Source organism: Cherax quadricarinatus, chromosome 20 (genome assembly GCF_038502225.1).
Source record: "Cherax quadricarinatus isolate ZL_2023a chromosome 20, ASM3850222v1, whole genome shotgun sequence".
NCBI lineage: Eukaryota > Metazoa > Arthropoda > Malacostraca > Decapoda > Parastacidae > Cherax > Cherax quadricarinatus.
This window is the reverse complement of record NC_091311.1, coordinates 27,126,379-27,149,533: the sequence shown is the minus strand read 5'-3', so window position 1 is coordinate 27,149,533 and position 23,155 is coordinate 27,126,379. Positions and strand designations below refer to the sequence as shown.

At 38.2% G+C, this 23,155-nt stretch overlaps 1 protein-coding gene across 1 annotated transcript in view; it reads left to right on the top strand.

Moving 5' to 3' along the window:
• LOC128700322 (protein SSUH2 homolog) overlaps nt 1–21,890 on the top strand; it is a 250,358-nt gene extending 228,468 nt beyond the window's left edge. The window contains exons 4-7 of the mRNA XM_053793430.2: nt 5,838–6,086; nt 7,479–7,678; nt 11,436–11,643; nt 21,296–21,890. Of these exons, the coding sequence (XP_053649405.1) occupies nt 5,838–6,086; nt 7,479–7,678; nt 11,436–11,643; nt 21,296–21,445 (807 nt within the window). The 3' untranslated portion in view covers nt 21,446–21,890. The remainder of the gene's footprint in view (nt 1–5,837; nt 6,087–7,478; nt 7,679–11,435; nt 11,644–21,295) is intronic.
• The last annotated feature ends 1,265 nt before the right edge of the window (nt 21,891–23,155 follow it).

Sequence of the window (23,155 nt, the reverse complement as noted above, 5' to 3'; positions counted from 1 at the left end):
ACTGAGGGGAATCATTTTTTTCAGAAAATGCTATGCGTTTTGACGTCAGCACACTGGATGAGAATTAATTAAAATCTCGTTTATTTACGCGGTCACTGATTTGCATCGTTGAACACGTCTCCTGGATGTCTTACTTATAACCCAGTGAAAAGGAGCGGTCTTACCCCTTGAGAAACTCTCTCTCTCTCTCTCTCTCTCTCTCTCTCTCTCTCTCTCTCTCTCTCTCCCTCTCTCTCTCTCTCTCTCTCTCTCTCTCTCTCTCTTTCTCTCTCTCTCTTTCTATATCTATCTATCTATCTATCTTTCAGTGCTGCTACGACAGTCCTAGTAATAGATCTAGCTCTTGTCCCTTCAAAGGCAGTGTAAATGCACCTTGGAAAATCTTAATGAAAGATAATTAAATTCACGTAAAACCGGAACGAAATTTATATATATATATATATATATATATATATATATATATATATATATATATATATATATATATATATATATATATATATATATATATATATATATATATATATATATATATATATATATATATATATATATATATATATATATATATATATATATATATATACTACACGTGCTGCATCATCTTCTTCCTGACCACACTGCACTGTACGTGATCACACGGTAACAACAACTCACTATGGACTGCAGCAACAGCGAATCATGATCACTCGTTGCTTTATTATTATAATGTCTGGATCAGCAGCTTTTTTACACAATGAGTAGTTCTTCCGACCATGTATCATCTACGAAGACTGCAGTGTCCCTCTAGTGCTCTCAAAATCCTTTGTGAAGACCGGTTCTTCTCTTGTATTCTTAAGTTATTCACAGAGTCCTTCAAAAAGGGCGACTTTTCACTTTACTGATGTCTTTACTGAAAATGAAATATATAACCACAGAAAACTTACCAAAAAAAAAAAAATTTGTAGACTATAACACCCTTGTACACTTAGATATATTTACATCAAACCACTGGTCTGTGCTTGTTGCAGCATCAGCAGTAGCAGCTTTTATAACATAAACAAAGAAGCACTACGATTACTTTCCATTAATAAGGGAAACTGAAATCGATAGAGTTCTTAAGAGAAGGTGCAAGCGTCCTCCACCTCTGCCTAGAGGCTTACAAGCCTTAGAAGCAGGAATATATATATATATTTTTTTTACTAGTTTCGATGCTGCAGAGGCATGATATAGAGGCAGGAGGCGCAAGTAAATTGTTCTGGGGCTGGTCTCAATTCGCCAATGGCTTTTAGGGTAAATCTGTGTGTATTGTGCGTACGTACAATACTTGGCGTGGGCAAGAGGGATCTTGCATGAGAGCTGCTCTCCTCCACACACACACACACACACACACACACACACACACACACACACACACACACACACACACACACACACACACACACACACACACACACACACACACACACACACACACACACACACACACACACACACACACACTGAGGAAGACAGACATGAGGAACAAAATTACAGACCAGCATCTTTGACGTGCACACCATCAAAGGTGTTGGAAAATATAATTAAAAAGAGACTAGCGTACACGCAGAGAGCCTGGGTTTCTTATGGAACACCACCAGAAGCACCTAGAATGCCTGAGTTCCTTATGGAACACCACCATGATTACCAAGAGAAAATGGATCCCTTGCGAAGCACCAATAAGAAAACGTTGTGAGCATTTGCTTCTCACGGAGCATCAGCGTGGATATAAGGATGGTAGAGTTTGCCTCACGAAGCTACTAGTGTTTCTATATAGAAGTGAGTCTGGAAGATTTAGGAAGAAAGGGAGAAATGGGTTGCCTATGTATTTTTAACCCGAAAGAATACCTTTTGACACAAGAGGACAGTCAACATGCTGGTCGAAAATTGATGGACACAAGTCAAGGCACTCCATTGTACCAAGAAACAGCTGAAGGCTAGAGGGCAGAGAGTGATCGTGGGAGAGGAAACATCGACCGGGGGTAAGGGAGAGAAGACTTGTACCAGAATACAAATTGGGAGGGAAGCAAATTCAAATATCGGAAAAGGAAAGAGACTCATTGGTCAGTCTCACTCAGACGCTCTCCGGCGAGGCTCACATCGACTCAGTAACATGTCAGGCATACACAAGACTCTCAATAGTAAGAACTGCCTTCATCAGGGTCCTAAACAAAACGTCTTCCCGGACTCTGTACACAGCATCTGTCAGACAGGTCATAAGGAACGGGGCGTCCTTAAAACAAGAAACATTAGAAAATTTGAGAGTATACTCGCTGAGTATACACACAATTGAACTTGGCTGCCTTTGTGGACAGGAAGACTATGGGACATATCATTACGACATACTAACTTTTGTTATTTATATTATCAATATATTTTATTGTAAGTGTGGTTGAAAACACTAAACAAACTGGAAAAAATATATATAAAATTATTGTTCTAGGTTTACATTATAACTTTTGCAATAACATGGGAAACGGAAATATGACTGGAGACTTAATGAAATCACTGTCCTGGGTGTCGGAGCGGAGCAGTAGCTAATGCAGCAAAAACTTTAGTGGAAACTGGAAGGCAGCATTAGAGGTGAAAAGTCGGCGGCGGCAGCCATCAGACACGCCGGGCGACATTTCACAAAAACAAGACATGTAACTTTTCCCTGCCTTACCTTAACTAACCTGGAAAGCGCTACGTTCTATAGTTTGCAACGCGTTACAGAACCAAAGATGAAAAACCAGTTGGACCTAAAAACTAAACACAGAGACCCTGTGCAGACCCTCTTCACACTTTCTTCGGACCCACTTCTGACCCAATTAAAATCCTCTTCAGCATAAGAGTCTCTGGCGGAGATCGAAATACATTCATCTCTTTTAACCTACGAAGTGTTCGGCCTAACTGGCGTCTCACCTTTCAAAGATCATGACACATTTACACAAGAGTGTTATAAAACTTTTATAGCTTATCTTGTTCTCCGGTTAGAGCGTGGAGACACGCCGCAGTGTATCTTGAAGTCATTTCCCAATTTTAAAAAATTATACCTATGCCATGGTCCTCCTCTCCATATTCCATAAATAAAAATTTTCTCCCCTACAGCAAGCTGGCAATATGAAAGAAGGCTGAGAGTTTAACGGCGAATAATTACTTTGATGGATCATTTGCATCATTACAACTCTCATTTGTTCCTTTTTTAATTTTTATAGCAAATTATAAGACGCGCATTACGTTAATATAATCTGGTTGAAAGACTGCCGAAGTGTTTTACTTTTAAGTTATAAGGAAATATCTGCGGCTCTCGTCGTGATGTAGCAACATTAGTTGTGCCAGAAGTGTCAACATGTAGAACTCAAATTATATGATACATCAGTGTTAGCTTGACTTGCGTGTGACCTGTGCGAGGCAGAAGCTTTAGTCTTCCTCGTGGAATACATTCTGGATAAGCTTCATTTAGGTAATTTTAATCATTCCTGGCTGTTAGTTTCAATTACTTTAGTCAATTTTTTAGGTACCGTCCTGACTACTTAAAACTTGCTTTTAAATAAAATATTAAATTTCTAACTTTTTTCTCTCAAACTTTGCACATTATTTTAAATAACTTTGTGTGGTCTAAACGCTCACGAGCTTCAAGTTTTAGTTTCGTGAAACCAGCGGACACTTGTGCTTTGCGCCGAGGTGTCGTTCATTCATTTCTGCTCAAACATCACAAGGAAACATAATTTTTGTTATTCTAGCTTACGAAAAGTTGAACGTATATTAATCTATTCATATACAATTAGTCAACAATATCGAAATAAAAAAAAAGTCCGGTTGGTTTACTTTCGTTATCGCGAGTCACATCGTAACACCTGAGCGCGTGCGTCTTCTTGCGACAGCTGAAGACACAGCTGGAAGATGGACCGCGAAGAGTTACCTGACGCCATACTGCAGGCCAATAAATAAAAAAAAATTGTACCCTCATCATAAAAAAATGCACCAGTGATTTAGGTAAACTTCATAATTCGCGAGGTTTATATTTTATGAGAAAACTAAACTCGCGTGGGTTACTCAGTGCAAGGAGTGGTGAAGACTCGATCCTCTTTAGACTAACTGTAAGACATCAGCAAAGATTGAGCACATCTACTAATTCATAAAGTAATCTCGCATGATGACAGGAAGTCTGTGAGTTGTGATTTAAAAGTCTATGAATTGTGACATGAAGGTCTCTGAGTTGTGATTTATAAGTCTGTGAGTTGTGATTTACAAGCGTATGAATTTAAATGTCTAAATAACATGAATAATTTATACTGCACAATCTGTCTTGATGCCAGTGAAGGGCTCTTGATGCAAAGAACTGGAGCGACCTTTCCTATCCTTCGATCCCTGTCTTACCCTCCCGATTACCCAGGAGCTATTTAACCACCTACTACAGAAGAAAAGCTCTGCTCGTGGTTTCTCACACTCAGCGTTTTATCTGTAATATTTCGTCTAGTAGTCTCAAGAATGACTTTCTAGGATCCTTTAGCTAGCTCTTCTCTCACATTTTACAATTTTACAGTTGTAGACTCTTGTTAGTCATTGTAGAGCTTATCAAAGTACTATCTGCTCTCTTGTTAGTCACTATAGTATTCATCAAAGCACTGTTTTCCACAATGTTAGTTATTGCAGTGTTTATGGAAGCACTATCTGCTACAATGTCACAAGGACTGATACTATATATGGTTCAAGAGTCATTGTGCATCACAAACAGTAACGGCACTATAGTCATTAGACAGTAACAAACACTAATAACAGCAGGTTTCTATACATCATCAGTCATAGTACCACCTTCATTATACATCAGCAAGCACTGACAGCACTAGCCTCACCTCAGCCACCACACTGACAGCACTAGCCTCACCTCTCAGCCACCACACTGACAGCACTTGCCTCACCTCTCAGCCACCACACTGCACCATAACCTCAGAGCAGAATCTTCAGTGACACAGTGACACAGTGCGCCTTCCTAGTCTCTCAATCATTTACCACAACAAAAGAAAACCTCTTTATCCTCTTTGATACATGTGTCACATCTGAACCTGGAGATTCAATTTTTTTCCCTTCCTCTTATCACATTCCGTAAAAATACCGCAGGCATTACTCTCTCTCTCTCTCTCTCTCTCTCTCTCTCTCTCTCTCTCTCTCTCTCTCTGTTCGCTATCTCTGTCCATTCTCGTATACTAGCCGTGAGATATTTTACACTCACGACTCAATTTTTTACTTTTTTTCTTTACCATGAGATTTGGACTGCTGTTCGGACCACAGGGTGTGCCTCGGCCACCTGGTCCGAGCAGAACGGCTTACATGCTTTTCTTGGAAGAATGAATCGCTCATCTATCGTTCTTCATTTATTTTAAATTCTCTGTAGGTGAATGTGTAGGTCGTGTAACTAACATTCTCCCACTATAATTATCTGTTTATCTGAAAAAATTCAAGCAGAATCAACAGATCCTTCAACGTTCTTTTAGTATAATTATCTCTTCATCACGTTTAACGTTCATTCAGCAGAATTATTTGAAAGGTTTTAAGTTTTCCCCGCAGAATTACGAACTAGCCTTACATAAGTCACAAAATAGTAAAAAACACGATTGCAAACAAACCGCGATACGGATGGTGTTTGAACCCATGGCCAGCTGGCCGAGTGGGTTACTCACTGGCCTAGAGTTCTACGACTCACTCTCCATGAGTTCAAACCCCTCCCGTACCGTGGTTCGTCTTTCTTAGTTTGTTGGTGAAGTATGGCGGCCACCTCTCCCAGTAACCTGAACTACCTACCCTTATTAACATGCTCTTCCTCTCTCCCCCAACAGTATGAGCTACAGACTTTTACAGAGAAACGGGAGACGTCTTGGGCTTTTACCCCTTACGGTGGCGGCGATGTAGATGGTCCGTCCAACGGAGCAGCACCGTTGCCCTGGGACGTGGAGGCTCAACCCGCTCACCTGTTCCACGACGAGGTGAAGGTGGTGCAAGTGCCACACACCGCCTCCGTTAAGGAGTGCCACCGCTGCAAGGGCACGGGCTCTCTCCAGTGCTCTGAGTGCCACGGCAAGGGATGGGTGAGTGTGTATCTGGGTGTGTGTCCTTGTTCCCAGTTCCTGGTCCCAACCCTTGTATTCCTTTGTCCTGGTCCCAGCCCTTATGAACTGTTTTTCCCTGTCCAACCTTTCAGCGCTTTGGAGCATCTTTTATGTTGTGGTCATATTCCCTAGGAGATTGCTTAAGTGATGATTCATTTTGCCCTTTGTGCCTGTCATCTTAGCTCGGCTTCTATTATGGAACCCCTGTGAGTCATTTCTTATATTTTTGTGATGTTCTCTCTCCCTCTCTATCTCTCTCTCTCTCTCTCTATCTCTCTCTCTCTCTCTCTCTCTCTCTCTCTCTCTCTCTCTCTCTCTCTCTCTCTCTCTCTCTCTCTCTCTCTCTCTCTCTCTCTCTCTCTCTCTCCTCTCTGTGCTTCTGCCTGTATATCTTGTCAACCATTGTCTCTGTCGCTGTCTTTCTATCTCGATGTTTCTGTCTACTTATTAGTTTGTGTTTCTCTGTCCTACAGTTTTTCTCTACAGTTGTCTGTACGTTGATCGACGTCCCAGAGGACGTGAGCCTACTGAATATAAGCACAGTCACCTTCTGGCCCAGGTTGCAATGAGATCTCTCTCTCTCTTTCTCTCTCCTGACGGAGCTTTCTGTACCACACGGAGGTGTCATCCTGAGTGGAATATGTCATTACCACACCCTCGGCTAATCCCCAGACCGCAGCTAAAATATTCATTTATCCTCGCCATCAAGACAAATGTTCCTTCCCTCCTCCTGCACTAATTGCCATTTAGCCTTTGTAAAAACAAAGGCACATGTGCGACGCTGCCTCGCATTACAGCTTCCTAGGACCCATTTTGTAAAATAAAATCACGCTGTGATTGATACGCGTAAATATCAGTTAGAAACCTTATTTAGCCTCGCTTTCCCAGCAGCAGCCTCTTTCAAGGGTGATGGATCGTACCCGGTGGTTTGATCTTTCAAACTTCAAAAGTCTGCTACGCTGGCAACAATTTGTATTAATAAAGTTTGTATCTACTATTACAATTACGTTAATGAGGCGAAAAGTATCGAACGAAAGCATCGCATCAGTGCGAAGCAGCAGTGTTGGCAAAAATAGTGTCCTCCACAGTCAGTCTGTGATGAGTAGAAGAAAAACCTGCAGAAGACCGTATCGTCTTTGCTATTTATGAGACTGGCTGATTGTCCATGTGTCACTCTCCTCCAGACAGTAATCCTTATCTGCGATGTCTATATTGTTAGCTGTGAGGGTCTCTGTCCATCCTCAGTCACTATAACCCTAACCTGTGATGTCTGTTCGCTTGGCTGATGTTCCGTAACCCTTCCCATAGACAGTGACCATCACGTGTGTTGCCTGTATGTCTGTATGGTGATTCCTGCTAACTCCCCTACAGACAAGGTGTCTGTCGTGCCACGGAGATGGTTGGTACACGGATTCCTCGGGATACAAGGACCGTTGCTTCTACTGCCAGTCGTCGACGCACGGACACGGACGTCAGGACTGCCTCAAGTGCAACGCCAAGGGTCGTGTGGCCTGCCCTCCCTGTGACAGCTACGGACAGATCCGCTGCTTCATCCGCCTCACCATAACATGGTCAGCGCTCTAGCATGATAGATTAGCACTATTGTAGGATGGTCAGGGGGCTATCGTATTGTGCGTCAGTTATATTGCATGTTAAGATCAGCGTTCTTGCGTGGTGGGTCAGGTCTATCGTATAGTGGAGTCAATATTGTTGCATGATGAGTCGGGGCTATCATATAGTGAGTCAGTTAGTCAGTTATATTGTATAATAGATAACAAATTTGCGATGGGGGTGAGAGATCTTGCAAGATCAATTTGACTATTACATGACAGGCCATGGCTATCGCCAGGAATCAGAATTTGCTAAAGAACCGTCGTTGACTGCCTGCAAAAAAATTTCACGTTTTATGGCCGTAATTAGCGAAACAATGGCTATGGCTGCGGACGTAATGTTTGAAAGCGTACGGAGATTCGAAAAATCAGAAATGAATATTTAAACATTTCTAAATATTGAATATTTGTAGAGACATTAACGTGTAAGAAACTCATTGTTCGCACAGCACATGAAGCAGTGAGGTGATGCTCTGAATAACCATGGGCTTTCTACATGAACATCTAAATGTTACCCCATCTCTATACATAAATTATATCACGCGGAAATAAATCTTTGAGTCTGAATATGATCTAGGATCTATGGCTAATTATTTACCATACTTCTCCACGATTACATTCCATTAAAATAATTTCTAGTTCGAAATAATTTTTGCTGTGATTCAAGTCTTGTATATTTCTCTTATGTTCATTTTCCCATGAGAATGACCTTCTAGTGGGCAGCTTTAGATCTCAAGAACTGAAGCTAACTTTTCCATCCTTCTTTCAAAGCTATTTACTTCCCATTCCTCATATCCCGTATGGCCCATACAGTCTTAACTCTCCCCTATGATAATAATAATAATAATAATAATAATAATAATAATAATAATAATAATAATAATAATAATAATAATAATAATAATAATAATAATAATAATAATAATAATAATAGTTTGGAATTAGTAAAATATTCCCTATTAACAGCATATGTCTACTTCAAGACTACTCATGCGTTAGATTTTTGCCTTAATGTGTATAGGGCTGGTTGTCTCTACCTGTTCTCTCTGTACTGGATATGTCTTCACAGACCGGCCCGTGGAACGTTGACAACCAAATCTTTTCCAGAGATACTTTCCGGGTATACTCTCCAGGTATACTCTCCAGGTATACTCTCCAGGTATACTCTCCAGGTATCTAAAAGTAATTTTCGGAAATATATTTCAGTTAGTGAAATATGTTGTTACACTCCCGTAGACTTCGCTGGTAATCTTGCTGTTACTATGATACCGTCAGTAAATGTGAAATGTGACTTACAATCGTGTACAGTTTGTCAAGAGCCTCACACTCATGCACTCACTGAACCTGAAATATAAATATTTTGTAGGTCACAGCGATAGTCGTTTATATTTATATAGCTGGTTCATTAGGTTGAATTTACATCATTAAGGATGCAGTTTGGAATACAGTAAACCTCAAATCAAGTATGATTTAGTCCCAAAATTAGATATTAAAGTAAACTTTTTGTGTATATTAACTGAAAGATGCAAACCTCTCTTCTTATATACACTGAGATCGTCTTTTACTGAGATTCTTATCCCGACGCACGAATCCGATCAACCTAACTGAAACTTTTACCTCGATATATAAATCCAATCAACCTTAACTGAGATTTTACCCCAATACATAAATCCGATCGTCCCTAACTGAACCTCTCACCTGAACAAATATATCAGTGCTGCCAACATGCAAATAATCATCTACAGCTTTAGAAAAATTAAATTTTCTCGACATCGCGTAATTATTCTGCAGTAAGAGAACATTACCTTGATAAATATATCACGTGCACGACAGGTCTGAAAGCTTTGCGTGAGAAGGAAATTACCTAGAAAATATCAGTGCGTGTCATGGGAGCAGTTTATTATCGTGGTTCCTGCACTTTCACACACGTTTTAGGAAGAAGTATCGGAACGTAATCAATTACCTTACTAGTGTGAGCACTTCAGCTCCCCCCGTCGGTACAAAGATTTTTGTGAAATCAAATCCTGAAATTGCTGTAATTATGGAGGAGGTAGAGGAGGGGGAAGAGGAGGTCGAGGAGGGGAAGGAGGAGGAGGAGGAAGAGAAGGAAGTAGTAGTAGGACCAGACTCTGAGGTGCTGGTGCGAGGGAAGGAGGAGGAGAGGCTGGTAGAAGGAGAAGAGGAGGAGATGTTTAAGAAAGATAATTATCATTAGATTCCTTGGAGAGCTAGCGCTAGACCTTTTAAGAGATATACAGCGCTTAGTGAATGGAAAAAGTTGAAGGGTAATCAGGTTTAAACCTATCAGAGGGTAGAGAGAATGAAGGTAGAGGGAATGAAGGTAGAGGGAATGAAGGTAGAGGGAATGAAGGCAGAGGGGATGAAGGTAGAAGGAATGAAGGTAGAGGGAATGAAGGTAGAGGGAATGAAGGTAGAGGGAATGAAGGCAGAGGGAATGAAGGTAGAGGGAATGAAGGCAGAGGGAATGAAGGTAGAGGGAATGAAGGTAGAGGGAATGAAGGTAGAGGGAATGAAGATAGATGGAATGAAGGCAAAGGTAGAAGAGATATATATTTTAGCAGTTAAGGCTAGATAAAAAGTAATGTGGAGGGTAGGTGCAGGTGGTAAGATCAGCAGTGAGGCCGCCACGACCAAAGATATAGTGAACAAAGTGTGGCGCAGGTGGAAAGCGACATATACAAGTGAACATAACTGTCTGCAGTGGTCACTTACGACAGCTCAGCACGGGTAGCCAAGTGGTTGTAGAGCACCATCATACCAACAGTCACCTCTACCTTCACTTGCCCTTAGACACTCACATCCCCAGTGATGTTTTTTTTCATGCAAAGCCTCCGGCACAGTGCCACCACCACGAGCCTCCGGCACTTCTTTCTGAAGCAACTAATCCAACATTGACTGTGCAGATGGAAGCTTGGTTAGATGAGAGATCGTGAGGGAGTAGAGCTTGGGCACTTGAGGCTGTGAGTGGTGGACAGGACACCAGTCAGCTGGTGGCAGTGCCCTTTCAAGGAAGCTGAACCTTGATGCTGGTGAAGGGTCTCTGGATCCAAAGAACTGATGCTACCATACATTTCCTTGGAACGAATCTGACTGCCTTTCATTCCCCAGGCACTGCATGACCCTCCCTATCTGTTTAGCGATCCCCCATAACTGTAATAATAATAATAATAATAATAATAATAATAATAATAATAATAATAATAATAATAATAATAATAATAATAATATAAAATTAAATCAAAGAATAATAATAATAATTGAGGTAGCGAAAAGAGGATTTCGAGGTTACAGATGACCACCACTGCATTGACTTTTACCACTAAATATACATCTAATCCATGAGATGCATTTCACTGGTCACCTTTCTATATCTATATTCTATATCTCTTGTAAAGTATTTGATACAAACATCTTCATTCACAGCATCCACGACAAGTCAGCAAACTTTTCCTCATCTTTGGAGTTAAAATTCTTTACCACTTTGGTAATGTTGTTGAGTGAAGACGCTATGCGATGTTCTCCAATGATATTAGTTCTTTGCCTAATCTTCAGAAAATAAATTATGCATCTTTCAGAACCATTTTCTTAGTTAACTTAACGTTATAAACTCTACTCGTTACCCGCATTTAACTTAACCTCTTTTTTTTAGCTACAATCCCCATATTCATTTGCGTAACAGCTTTTGCAATCTCGGCAGGAAAGTGAACACCTCGGAGCACATCGTAAGGAAGGGCGGCCTGCCAGAGGCGCTGGTGAAGGAAGTGTCAGGGCAAGTGGCCTTTGAAGAGGAAGGAACTCGCATCTTCCCACTCACGCAGTTCCCAGACAACACCATTAATCTGGCGTCGTCCCAGCTCGTCAATAATCACAAGAATGCTTTCCACGATGAGCGAATTTATGCACAGGTGATGTTCGTGTTAGTTAACTTACGCACAGGTGATGTTCCTGTTAGTTAACATATGCACAGGTGATGTTCCTCTTAGTTAACATATGCACAGGTGATGTTCCTGTTAGTTAACATATGCACAGGTGATATTCCTGTTAGTTAACATATGCACAGGTGATGTTCCTGTTAGTTAACATATGCACAGGTGATGTTCCTGTTAGTTAACATATGCAGAGGTGATGTTCCTGTTAGTTAACATATGCACAGGTGATGTTCCTGTTAGTTAACATGCAGAGGTGATGTTCCTGTTAATTAACATATGCACAGGTGATGTTCCTGTTAGTTAACATGTGCACAGGTGATGTTCCTGTTAGTTAACATATGCACAGGTGATGTTCCTGTTAGTTAACATATGCACAGGTGATATTCCTGTTAGTTAACATATGCACAGGTGATGTTACTGTTAGTTAACATATGCACAGGTGATGTTCCTGTTAGTTAACATATGCAGAGGTGATGTTCCTGTTAATTAACATATGCACAGGTGATGTTCCTGTTAGTTAACATATGCACAGGTGATGTTCCTGTTAGTTAACATGTGCACAGGTGATGTTCCTGTTAGTTAACATATGCACAGGTGATGTTCCTGTTAGTTAACATATGCACAGGTAATGTTCCTCTTAGTTAACATATGCATAGGTGATGTTCCTGTTAGTTAACATATGCACAGGTGATGTTCCTGTTAGTTAGCATATGCACAGGTGATGTTCCTATTAGTTAACATATGCACAGGTGATGTTCCTGTTAGTTAACATATGCATAAGTGATAGTCCTGTTAGTAAACTTATGTACAGGGGATGCTCCTGTTAGTTAACATATGCATAAGTGATGGTCCTGTTAGTTAACATATGCATAAGTGATGGTCCTGTTAGCTAACTTATGTACAGGTGATGTTCCTGTTAGTTAACTTATGCACAGGTGATGTTCATGTTAGTTAACTTATGCACAGGTGTTGTTCCTATTAGTTAACATATGCATAAGTGATGGTCCTGTTAGTTAACTTATGCACAGGTGATGTTCCTGTTAACCTATGCACAGGTGATGTTCCTGTTAACCTATGCAGAGGCGATGTTCCTGTTAGTTAACCTATGCACAGGTGATGTTCCTGTTAGTAACATATGCATAGGTGATGTTCCTGTTAGTTAACTTATGCACAGGTGATATTCCTGTTAGTTAACTTATTCACAGGTAATGTTTCTGTTTGTTAACCAATGCACAGGTGATGTTCCTGTTAGTTAACCTATGCACAGATGATTATCCTGTTAGTTAACCTAAGCACAGGTGATGTTCCTGTTAGTTAACCTAAGCCTAGGTGATGTTCTTGTTATTTAATCTATGTACAGGTGATGTTCCTGTTAGTTAACCTATGCACAGGCGATGTTCCTGTTAGCAACATATGCACAGGTGATGTTCCTGTTAGTTAATCTATGCACAGGTGATGTTCCTGTTAGTTAACCTATGCACAGGTGATGTTCCTGTTAGTAACTTAAGCATAGGTGATGTTCCTGTTAGTAAACTTAAGCATAGGTGATGTTCCTATTAGTAACTTAAGCATAGGTGATGTTCCTATTAGTAACTTAAGCATAGGTGATGTTCCTATTAGTAACTTAAGCATAGGTGATGTTCCTATTAGTAACTTAAGCATAGGTGATGTTCCTGTTAGTAACTTAAGCATAGGTGATGTTCCTATTAGTAACTTAAGCATAGGTGATGTTCCTGTTAGTAAACTTAAGCATAGGTGATGTTCCTGTTAGTAAACTTAAGCATAGGTGATGTTCCTGTTAGTAACTTAAGCATAGGTGATGTTCCTATTAGTAACTTAAGCATAGGTGATGTTCCTGTTAGTAAACTTAAGCATAGGTGATGTTCCTATTAGTAACTTAAGCATAGGTGATGTTCCTGTTAGTAACTTAAGCATAGGTGATGTTCCTATTAGTAACTTAAGCATAGGTGATGTTCCTGTTAGTAACTTAAGCATAGGTGATGTTCCTATTAGTAACTTAAGCATAGGTGATGTTCCTGTTAGTAACTTAAGCATAGGTCGTTTTCTTTTTAGCTATTTTATGAGAAGGTCATTTTCTGGACATACATCAACTTCCTCAAAGAAAAGTAATTTATGAAAAAGTTATTTATGAAAATCAGTGTAGCAAAGATAGTGAATACACAAGCAGAGTAGAGGATGCATAGATAAGGAACCACAGTGCCGATAGGAAACCATAGTGCCAAGGAGTAATCATAGTGCCGACAGGGAACCACAGTGCCGATGGGGAAACATAGTGCCGATGGGTAACCATAGTGCCCATGGGGAACCACGGTGCCGTTAAGGAACTAGAGTGTCGGTAGGGAACCATAATGTCGATAGGGAACCATAGTGCCAATGGGGAAACATAGTGCCGATGGGTAAGCATCGTGCCAGTTGATCATTAATGCATTTAAACAGCATTAAAATTGTCCAGGGTGAGCAACAAGTTTAGTTTTTATTTCCCCTTTGCGGGTTATCGACTATTATTCTGCATACGACCACGAATGATAGTGTATCTAACTAATACCATTGCTTCGAATTACCCAAACGGGATCAAGGCTTCACCTGAATATTATAGTAATTTAACTAGTCCCAGAATCATCCTCAAGGTCAAATTAAACATTAACAAGTTATACAAATAGTTTTTTTTTACAATTTTAATACAAAATTTTCAGTGTTGTAAGAGGCGGAAAATCTGTAGCTTAGTACAGCCAGGGTAGCAGTGAGTCTTGCATTCATGAGACTTACGTTTAATTGTAATGGGTTGGTTCCTGAAAAACCAGGCAGAAGCGAAGGACATTGTATATTTCTTATGTGTCTTCGCCAGTTTGCTGTCAACCTCTATCAGGTGTCATAATAATGGTGTGTCTTCTGAGGAAAAGCATTTTCTGTGTGCTAAAGTAGATTTAAGGTGATTTGTCTCTAATAAACCACCATTATAGAGTCTGCCAGTTCTATGATACAATTCCTTGCATATATATATATATATATATATATATATATATATATATATATATATATATATATATATATATATATATATATATATATATATATATATATATATATATATATATATATATATATATATATATATATATATATATATATATATATATATATATATATATATCGTGCTGAATAGGCAGAACTTGCGATCTTGGCTTAAATAGCAACGTTCATCTTGCCATATAGGACAAGTGAAAATTTGTGTATGCAATAATTTCGCCAAAATCATTCTAAACCTAACGAGAAAAATATGTTTCACTGTATTTGTTTAGTATTAAATTACTGTAAACAAATCTAAAATATATTTAGTTGGGTTAGGCTAAAATAAATTGTTCTTGTTATAATAAGGTTAGGTAAGTTTTCTAAGATTCTTTTGGAGCAAAATTAAAAATTTTTACATTAACATTAATGAAAAAAATATATCTTTAAACGTATAAGAGAAATTTTCAGAAAGGACTTAATTTTAAATGAGTTCTTGCTAATTGACCAGTTTTACATATTCGGCACGACATACATACATACATATATATATATATATATATATATATATATATATATATATATATATATATATATATATATATATATATATATATATATATATATATATATGTATATAACATAAAAAGGCACAATACCGTGACTGGAATGATACACAACCACTTTGACTTTTCACATTGTCAAGGGCATGCAAAAATAATTGAACGGTAGAAGGATTATAAAGCTGACATGTAACCTCACCTGTCCCAATATAATGCGGGTGGGAAGTGTCAAGGAACTGTCACTCATAGCTTAAATTCTTTCCAAATTTTATAAATTATAAGAACATAAGAATATAAGAAAGAAGGAACACTGCAACAGGCCTACTGATCCATGTGGAGCAGGTCCATGTGACCCCCCCCCCCGGATTAGACCAATGACCCCCCCCCCGGATGAGCCCAATGACCCACCCAGACTGGTCACCTCCACTCAAGGATGGAGCACTGTACCAGACCCAGCAGCACAAGCTAGTCAGGTCCAACTCACACCCACCCACACCCACTCTTGTATATATCTAACCTATTTTTAAAACTACACAACGTTTTAGCCTCAATAACTGTACTTGGGAGTTTGTTCCACTCATCCAGGACTCTATTACCAAACCAGTGCTTTCCTATATCCTTCCTGAATCTGAATTTTTCCAACTTGAAACCATTGTTGCGAGTCCTGTCTTAGCTGGAAATTTTCAGCACGCTATTTACATCCCCTTTATTAATTCCTGTTTTCCATTTATACACCTCGATCATATCCCCCCCCTAATTCTACGCCTTTCAAGAGAGTGCAGATTCAGGGCCCTCAGTCTATCCTCATATGGAAAATTTCTGATACATGGGATCATCTTTGTCATCCTCATCTGTACGTTTTCCAGAGCATTTACATCCATTCTGTAATACGGTGACCAGAACTGAGCAACATAGTCTAAATGAGGCCTAACCAAGGATATACAGAGTTGAAGAACAACCTGAGGACTTCTATTATTTATACTTCTAGATATGAAGCCAAGAATTCTGTTAGCTTTATTGCGAACACTAATTCACTGTTGTCTTGGTTTCAGATTACTGCTAACCAGAATTCCTAAATCCTTTTCGCAATCAGTAGTATTAAGATCTACATTATTTAGTTTATATGTGACATTGTTATTTAACTGTCCAACATTTAGAACTTCGCATTTGTCAATATTAAACTGCATCTGCCACTTCTCCGACCATTGCATCAGTCTATTCAAATCATCCTGGAATGTTCTAGTGTCGTCATTAGAATGAATTGGACGGCCTATTTTCGTGTCATCAGCAAATTTGCTTATGTCGCTATTTATTCCCTCATCTACGTCGTTTATGTAAATTGTGAACAACAACGGGCCCAACACTGACCCCTGAGGAATACCGCTTGTGACGTGCCCCCATTCTGATTTCTCCCCCATTTATGCAAACTCTCTGCTGCCTATTTGTCAGCCATGCCTCTACCCAGGAAAAAATTTCTCCTCCTATTCCGTGTGCCTTAAGTTTCCTCAATAGCTTCTGATGTGGAACTCTATCGAAAGCCTTACTGTAGTCCATATACACAATATTATATTCATTACCATGATCTACCTCCTCAAACACCTTAGTGAAAAAAGTTAGTAAATTCTTAACACAGGAACGCCCCTTTGTAAAACCGTGTTGAGATTCATTAATCAGTCTGTGCCTATCAAGATGGCTACGAATTGCTTCGGCAATTACTGATTCCATAAATTTTCCCACTATGGAGGTAAGGCTTATTGGTCTGTAGTTCGAAGCCAAGGACCTGTCACCTGCCTTGTAAATAGGTATTACATTTGCCATTTTCCACTTATCAGGCACTATGCCAGTTTGTAGTGATATGTTAAAGAGAATAGCCAAAGGTATGCTAAGTTCCTCTTTACATTCCTTTAACACCCTTGCAAACAGTTCATCAGGGCCTGGGGATTTGTTAGGTTTTAGTCTCTCTATTTGTCTGAGGACCATGTCACTAGTTACCGCAATCGTACATAGTTTATTATCCTGTTCTACATAATCTTTTATTTCAGGAATATCGCTAGTATTTTCCTGGGTGAAAACTGAGAGGAAGTAGGTATTAAGAATTTCACACATATCCTTATCACTGTCAGTGACCTAACCAGAGCTACTCATAAGTGGGTCAATCTTGTCCCTAATCTTACTTCTGTATACCTGAAAGAACCCTTTTGGGTTAGTCTTCGAATCCCTTGCGACTTTAGCCTCATAATCACTTTTTGTTTTTCTTATTCCTTTCTTTATTTCTCTCTTTAATTTAATATATTGATTTCTTAACTGCCCATCCCCTCTTTTGATACGCCTGTATATGCCTCTCTTTTGACCAATGAGATGTTTTAATCTATTGTTCATCCATTTGGGATCATTTTTGTTAGATGTAATTTCCCTACTCTGGACAAAAGTTGTCTGGGCAGCTAGAACTATGCTCTGAAAAACGTCATATTAGCAACCAAGATCACCTACCTGACCCATAGTCAGGACATCCCAATTTAGCCCACCCAGGAAATTTTTCAATCCCATGACGTCGGCCAAGCGAAAATCTGGGACAGAGATTTGATTGCAGTTATCTGGGTAATTCCATGTTATATTGAAACTGAGTGATTTGTGATCACTTTCCCCAAGCTCATCATTAACCTCAAGATTATTAATTAGTGAATCTTTGTTGGCAAGAACCAAGTCAAGCAGACTGTTTCCTCAAGTTGATTCTGTCACAATCTGTTCTAAAAAGCAATCCTGAACCGTATCAAGAAAGTCACTAGTCTCAAGATTTCCTGTCATATTGTTCCAATCAATTTGTCTAAAGTTAAAATCTCCCATTATCACAACATTTTCATATCTAGATGCCTTATGAATTTCGTCCCAAAATAGCTTACTACACTCCCTATCAAGATATGGGGGCCTATAAATCACACCCAAAATTAATTTGTCACGTCCCTCGAGAAACTGTAGCCAAACAGATTCTGTGTTCGATGTTTCTAATCTTATATCATGTCTAAGACAGCAATTTAAATTTTCTCTGAAATACATCGCCACTCCACCACCCTTCCTGTTGACCCTAGCAGTGTGGAATAGTTTATAACCCTGTATGTTGCATTCAGAAGGCATTTCTCTATCTTTCAGGTTGAACCAGGTCTGTTATACCAATAATATCTATATTACCTGCACTTGCAAGTAATCTGTGCTCATCTATCTTATTTCTTAGACTCCTACTATTTGTATAGTAAACCTTAAGGGAGCTAGTCACTCGTTGCCCTCTACTATCTTTCTTTGTTGATCAATTGATTTGCCATTACTAGCAACTTTATTTTGAATATTGTCTTTTAAACATATCCCTGAGGTATCCCGGTAATAACTGCTGTTTTTAACCCTAATGCTGCAGCCTGATTGTTTCCCACAAACACCCATACCTTTATAATCTATCAGTTTAAATTCCTAGACAGGTCATCAATTACCCTCTCAATTGAATTGGCTAATGCAACCACTCCATCCCCAGAGAGATGAACCCCATCCCTTGCATACATATCACGTTTGCCAAAGAATAGGTCCCAGTTATCAATGAATGGGATTGCAAGTTCCTTGCAGTACCCGTCTAGCCAGCAATTTATACCAATTGCCCTAGACATCCATTCATTGCCCACTCCCTTTCTAGGCAAAATGCTACATATGACTGGGATCCCTCCCTTAGACCTAACTACTTCTATGGCTGACCTGTACTTATCCAGCAGCTCCTCTCTCCTGCCCTTCCCAATGTTATTACCCCCAGCACTAAGACAGATAATGGGCTTGTTCCCATTACCTGCCATAATATTATCCAAACTGCTGACTATGTCACCAACACCAGCTCCAGGAAGACACTCTCTGTCTGACCTTTCTGTCTCTGTTACAAAATGCACGGTCGATATATCTTACCTTGAGAATCGTCTACTATTAAAATATTCTTACCTTGATTAGCAGGGGGATCAGTGGTACCTTCAACCTCACTAACCACTAAAGTACACTCGTCTTGGAGAACAGAGAATCGATTTCCTACCTTCACATCTTCTCTATTAACTCTCCTCATCTTCCTTCTTCCTGAACTGTGAACCACTTGCCACTTAAAGCGGCTGCCACTATCACTGCTGGCGACCATTCCTTCCTTACCAGCTAAATCCTTCTCACACTCGCTCCCAAACTCATCTATGCGAAGCTTCAGCTTCCTATTTTCCTCCTGAAGAAGTAGAATCTCCTTCTTCAACACTTGAACCTGAGATTCTAAAACACTACAACAAGCCATGGTGCTTGGTAACAGCCCACGCTAACTCCAAAGAGCTTAGGCAGGTATGACCACACGTGACCACTGACCTCAGCGTACTGAATAAAGTTAAGCTATTATAAAGCTAAGCTATTATAAAGCTAAACTATTATTCATATTAAATTATACAATTTTTTAAGCTTAATTCAATTATATTTTCATCAACCACTGACCAGCTTGATACAATTTTCTCTGCGTTTTGAAATTCAGTTGGATGTTCGAAATCTCTGACATGAAATAAACAGAGTATTAGACTCTTGTCCATTTCTGATGCAATATTTATGGTGTTGTAATCTTAGTTCAAAGTTTCTTCCAGTGTGACGGTAATAAAATATATTACTTTTTTTATATGGAATCTTGTCGACACAGCTGTCAGCATTTTGGGGGGAATTTTAAATAAGACTTTTTTTTAACTAAATCAAGATTTCTAAATGTAGCATTGATTTTAAAATTCTTAAGTACAGAAGGTATATCAAGAATGTTTTCATAGTGAATGAGAACCGACATATTCTTCTTATGTGTCATTTTTTTTAAATTGTATTTCTAGCAATTTTAAAGGATTTATCAATAAAATTTTTTGAACATTTTAGATCATTAAGTATTTCATAAATCTTCAAGATATGCTCATCTATAAACTTAAAGATTTATGAAACAGCTTATGATCTTAAATACCTAAAATATTTAAGTGATGAATTCTTTAAAACTGCTAGAAAATCTCTCTCTCTCTCTCTCTCTCTCTCTCTCTCTCTATATCTATATATATATATATATATATATATATATATATATATATATATATATATATATATATATATATATATATATATATATATATATACATCCCAACTAGGCTAGTCTCTTCCATCCCCAAGTGGCTTGTTTTGCATTTGCACATGTATATTGAATATAATATGTGTGTATACGTACACAAGTAACCCGCACATAGGAGACTGATACTAATTACGACGTTTTGATCCCACCTGGACTGTCAACCGTGTGACTAATGACCCAAATCAGACCGAAACGTCGTCATCAATTTATCTCCTACGCATAGGTTATTTGTATATTGTTCTAGCCACCGTATTGTGCCTATTTATTCTTTGTTTTTATTCTACCCTAGTGTCTTTTCATTACTATATATTCTGAAGAGTACATTTCTCAGTGCAATACAGTGAGGAGTGGATAACCATTGAAAGACGTCCGATGAGGGAAACTATAATAAATGAATTATAAAAATATAAGACAAAAAAACCGAGTCAGTAATATAAGACAGATATTGTAGTTGTAATAATATAGTGCAACAATATTAGTAATCGTAGTAGTAGTAGCAGCAGCATTAGTAGTAGTAGTAGTAATAGTAATAGTAGTCGTAGTAGTAGCAGCAGCTACAGCAGTAGTAGTAGTAGTAGTAATAGTAGTGGTAGTAGTAGTAATAGTAGCAGTAATAGTAGTAGTAGTAGTTGTAGTAATATTAGCAGTAGTAGTAGTAGTAGTAGTAGTAGTAGTAGCAGTAGTTGTAATAGTAGTAATGGTAGCTGTAGTAGTAGTTGTTGTAATAGTAGTAATGGTAGCTGTAGTAGTAGTATCATCATTATGTAAAGCGCTAATATCGTCTGGGTCATTCACTGCAAAATGTAGTTTAGGTTCGAACCACTGTACGCTAATCCAGTTTTTTTCATTAATCAGGTAAACTAAAACTAATGTTGTATTTTTCCAACAGAGACACCAGGTGCGCATCGTCCCGGTAGCGGAAGTAGAGTACGGGTTTAAAGGCGGCCCTGGCAAGTTCTGGGTGTATGGATATGAGAATAAGGTCCACTGCCCTGACTACCCACACACCTGCTGCTGGGGGTGTTGCTGCGTCATGTAGAATGTACAGCAGCTACCCACACACCTGCTGCTACTTCTGCTGCTGCTTCTGCTGCCGCTGCTGCTGCTGCAGAGAAACGTAGTCCTTACAGCAGTTCTCTAGCTGCTCTTCCAGACTCCTAGTTCATTCTCAGAGATTAGCAAGAGTCATTGGGTATCTATTACTAGAGAAAATGCTCGTCTAAATCTCAAAACTAAAGATTCCTCCTCAGAATCAAAATTTGAGCTTCTAATGGCCTAAAAAACTTTAGACTTTAAAATGATCAGACCCTCTGAAGAGATAAAAGACTGCTTCTCAAAGGTCTAAAACTAGAATGCACCGTCGAAATTTATTTTATTGTGCATCAGTTAATCTGTAAACTGACATTGAATTCACTCCAGATTCACATTATCCTCAGGAATAAAATTCAGATTCAGGATATATATACATTCCTCATTGTTCTGCAGATACCTCCTTTCAATATATATATATATATATATATATATATATATATATATATATATATATATATATATATATATATATATATATATATATATATATATATATATATATATATATATATATATATGGTCAGAACCATATAATTTCTGCTACGTGTATAAAAGTTGAATTTTGAGTATTATAGTCGCGAATCCGCAGTTTTTATATTATAATGTATTAATATTAAAGTTTTTTTGTGAATCAATTTTGATTGGGAAATTTGCTAAGTAATTTCATAAAAAAAATTTTTATGACATTCCCAGTCTTTAAAATACTGCGAACTGAGTTATCTATTAGAAGAAAAAAAAAAAGGCAAAGTGTATATAAGAAGAATTCCGTAACTTAAAAACTGTTGTTAAAATTATATTATATAAAGTTTCCAAATTTATATATATTAAAAATATTATTATATTACTTGTTAATTTAATTTTTAATCGATAGTTATTAGTACTATTTCAAGAGAAAAAGATTTCATTGCTTGTAGATAGACTTTCAATTTTTTTTAAATTGTTGGTTAACAAATTTATGAAGTTTTAAAAGTATATATACACATGTATGTTTAAAAAAACAATATTCAGTGTTTATTATAAACATTATATTCAAAGAGCAATGCGATGTTCATGTAAAGAAATTTCCAAATTTTTTTAAATTATTTATGGAGAAATACATTAGAAATCTGAATTTATATATACATATATATTTATTTGTTTGTTTATTTATTTATAAATATAGGTGTAACTGTAATATTGTTCAGTCCATAGTATTTAAGAGACCTCCATGTTAAAAAGAAAATAATATTTGGTGATTTCTGAAGGTAAAATGTTTGAGGAGATTTAAAAAAGTCACTGCTCACGAAAGGCGACTTTGTTAATATTGCCATCATAATATTCATGGGGGGGGAGGTAATCAACTTTAAATCCGAGGAACAAGAGGGTGGCTTCAGTTCCTCGTATCAAGCGGCGGCGTTCAGCTGAACTAAAGCACCTCCCCCCCCCCCATCCCCTTCCTTCGAAAGATCCACTGTTGATCTTCAACTGTTTAAGTTCTAATAACCTTTCTTTATACAAATATTGTAGACCTTTGAAAGGAAGACTTTTTATAATAACGTCATTTTAAGAAAATATATGTAAACAAACTATACTAAAAGTTAAGTATTGTACTTTCAGAATTATTACTGCCAAGTTTTAACTGCGGACGATGTCAAACATTAATTAATCTTTGTATAAC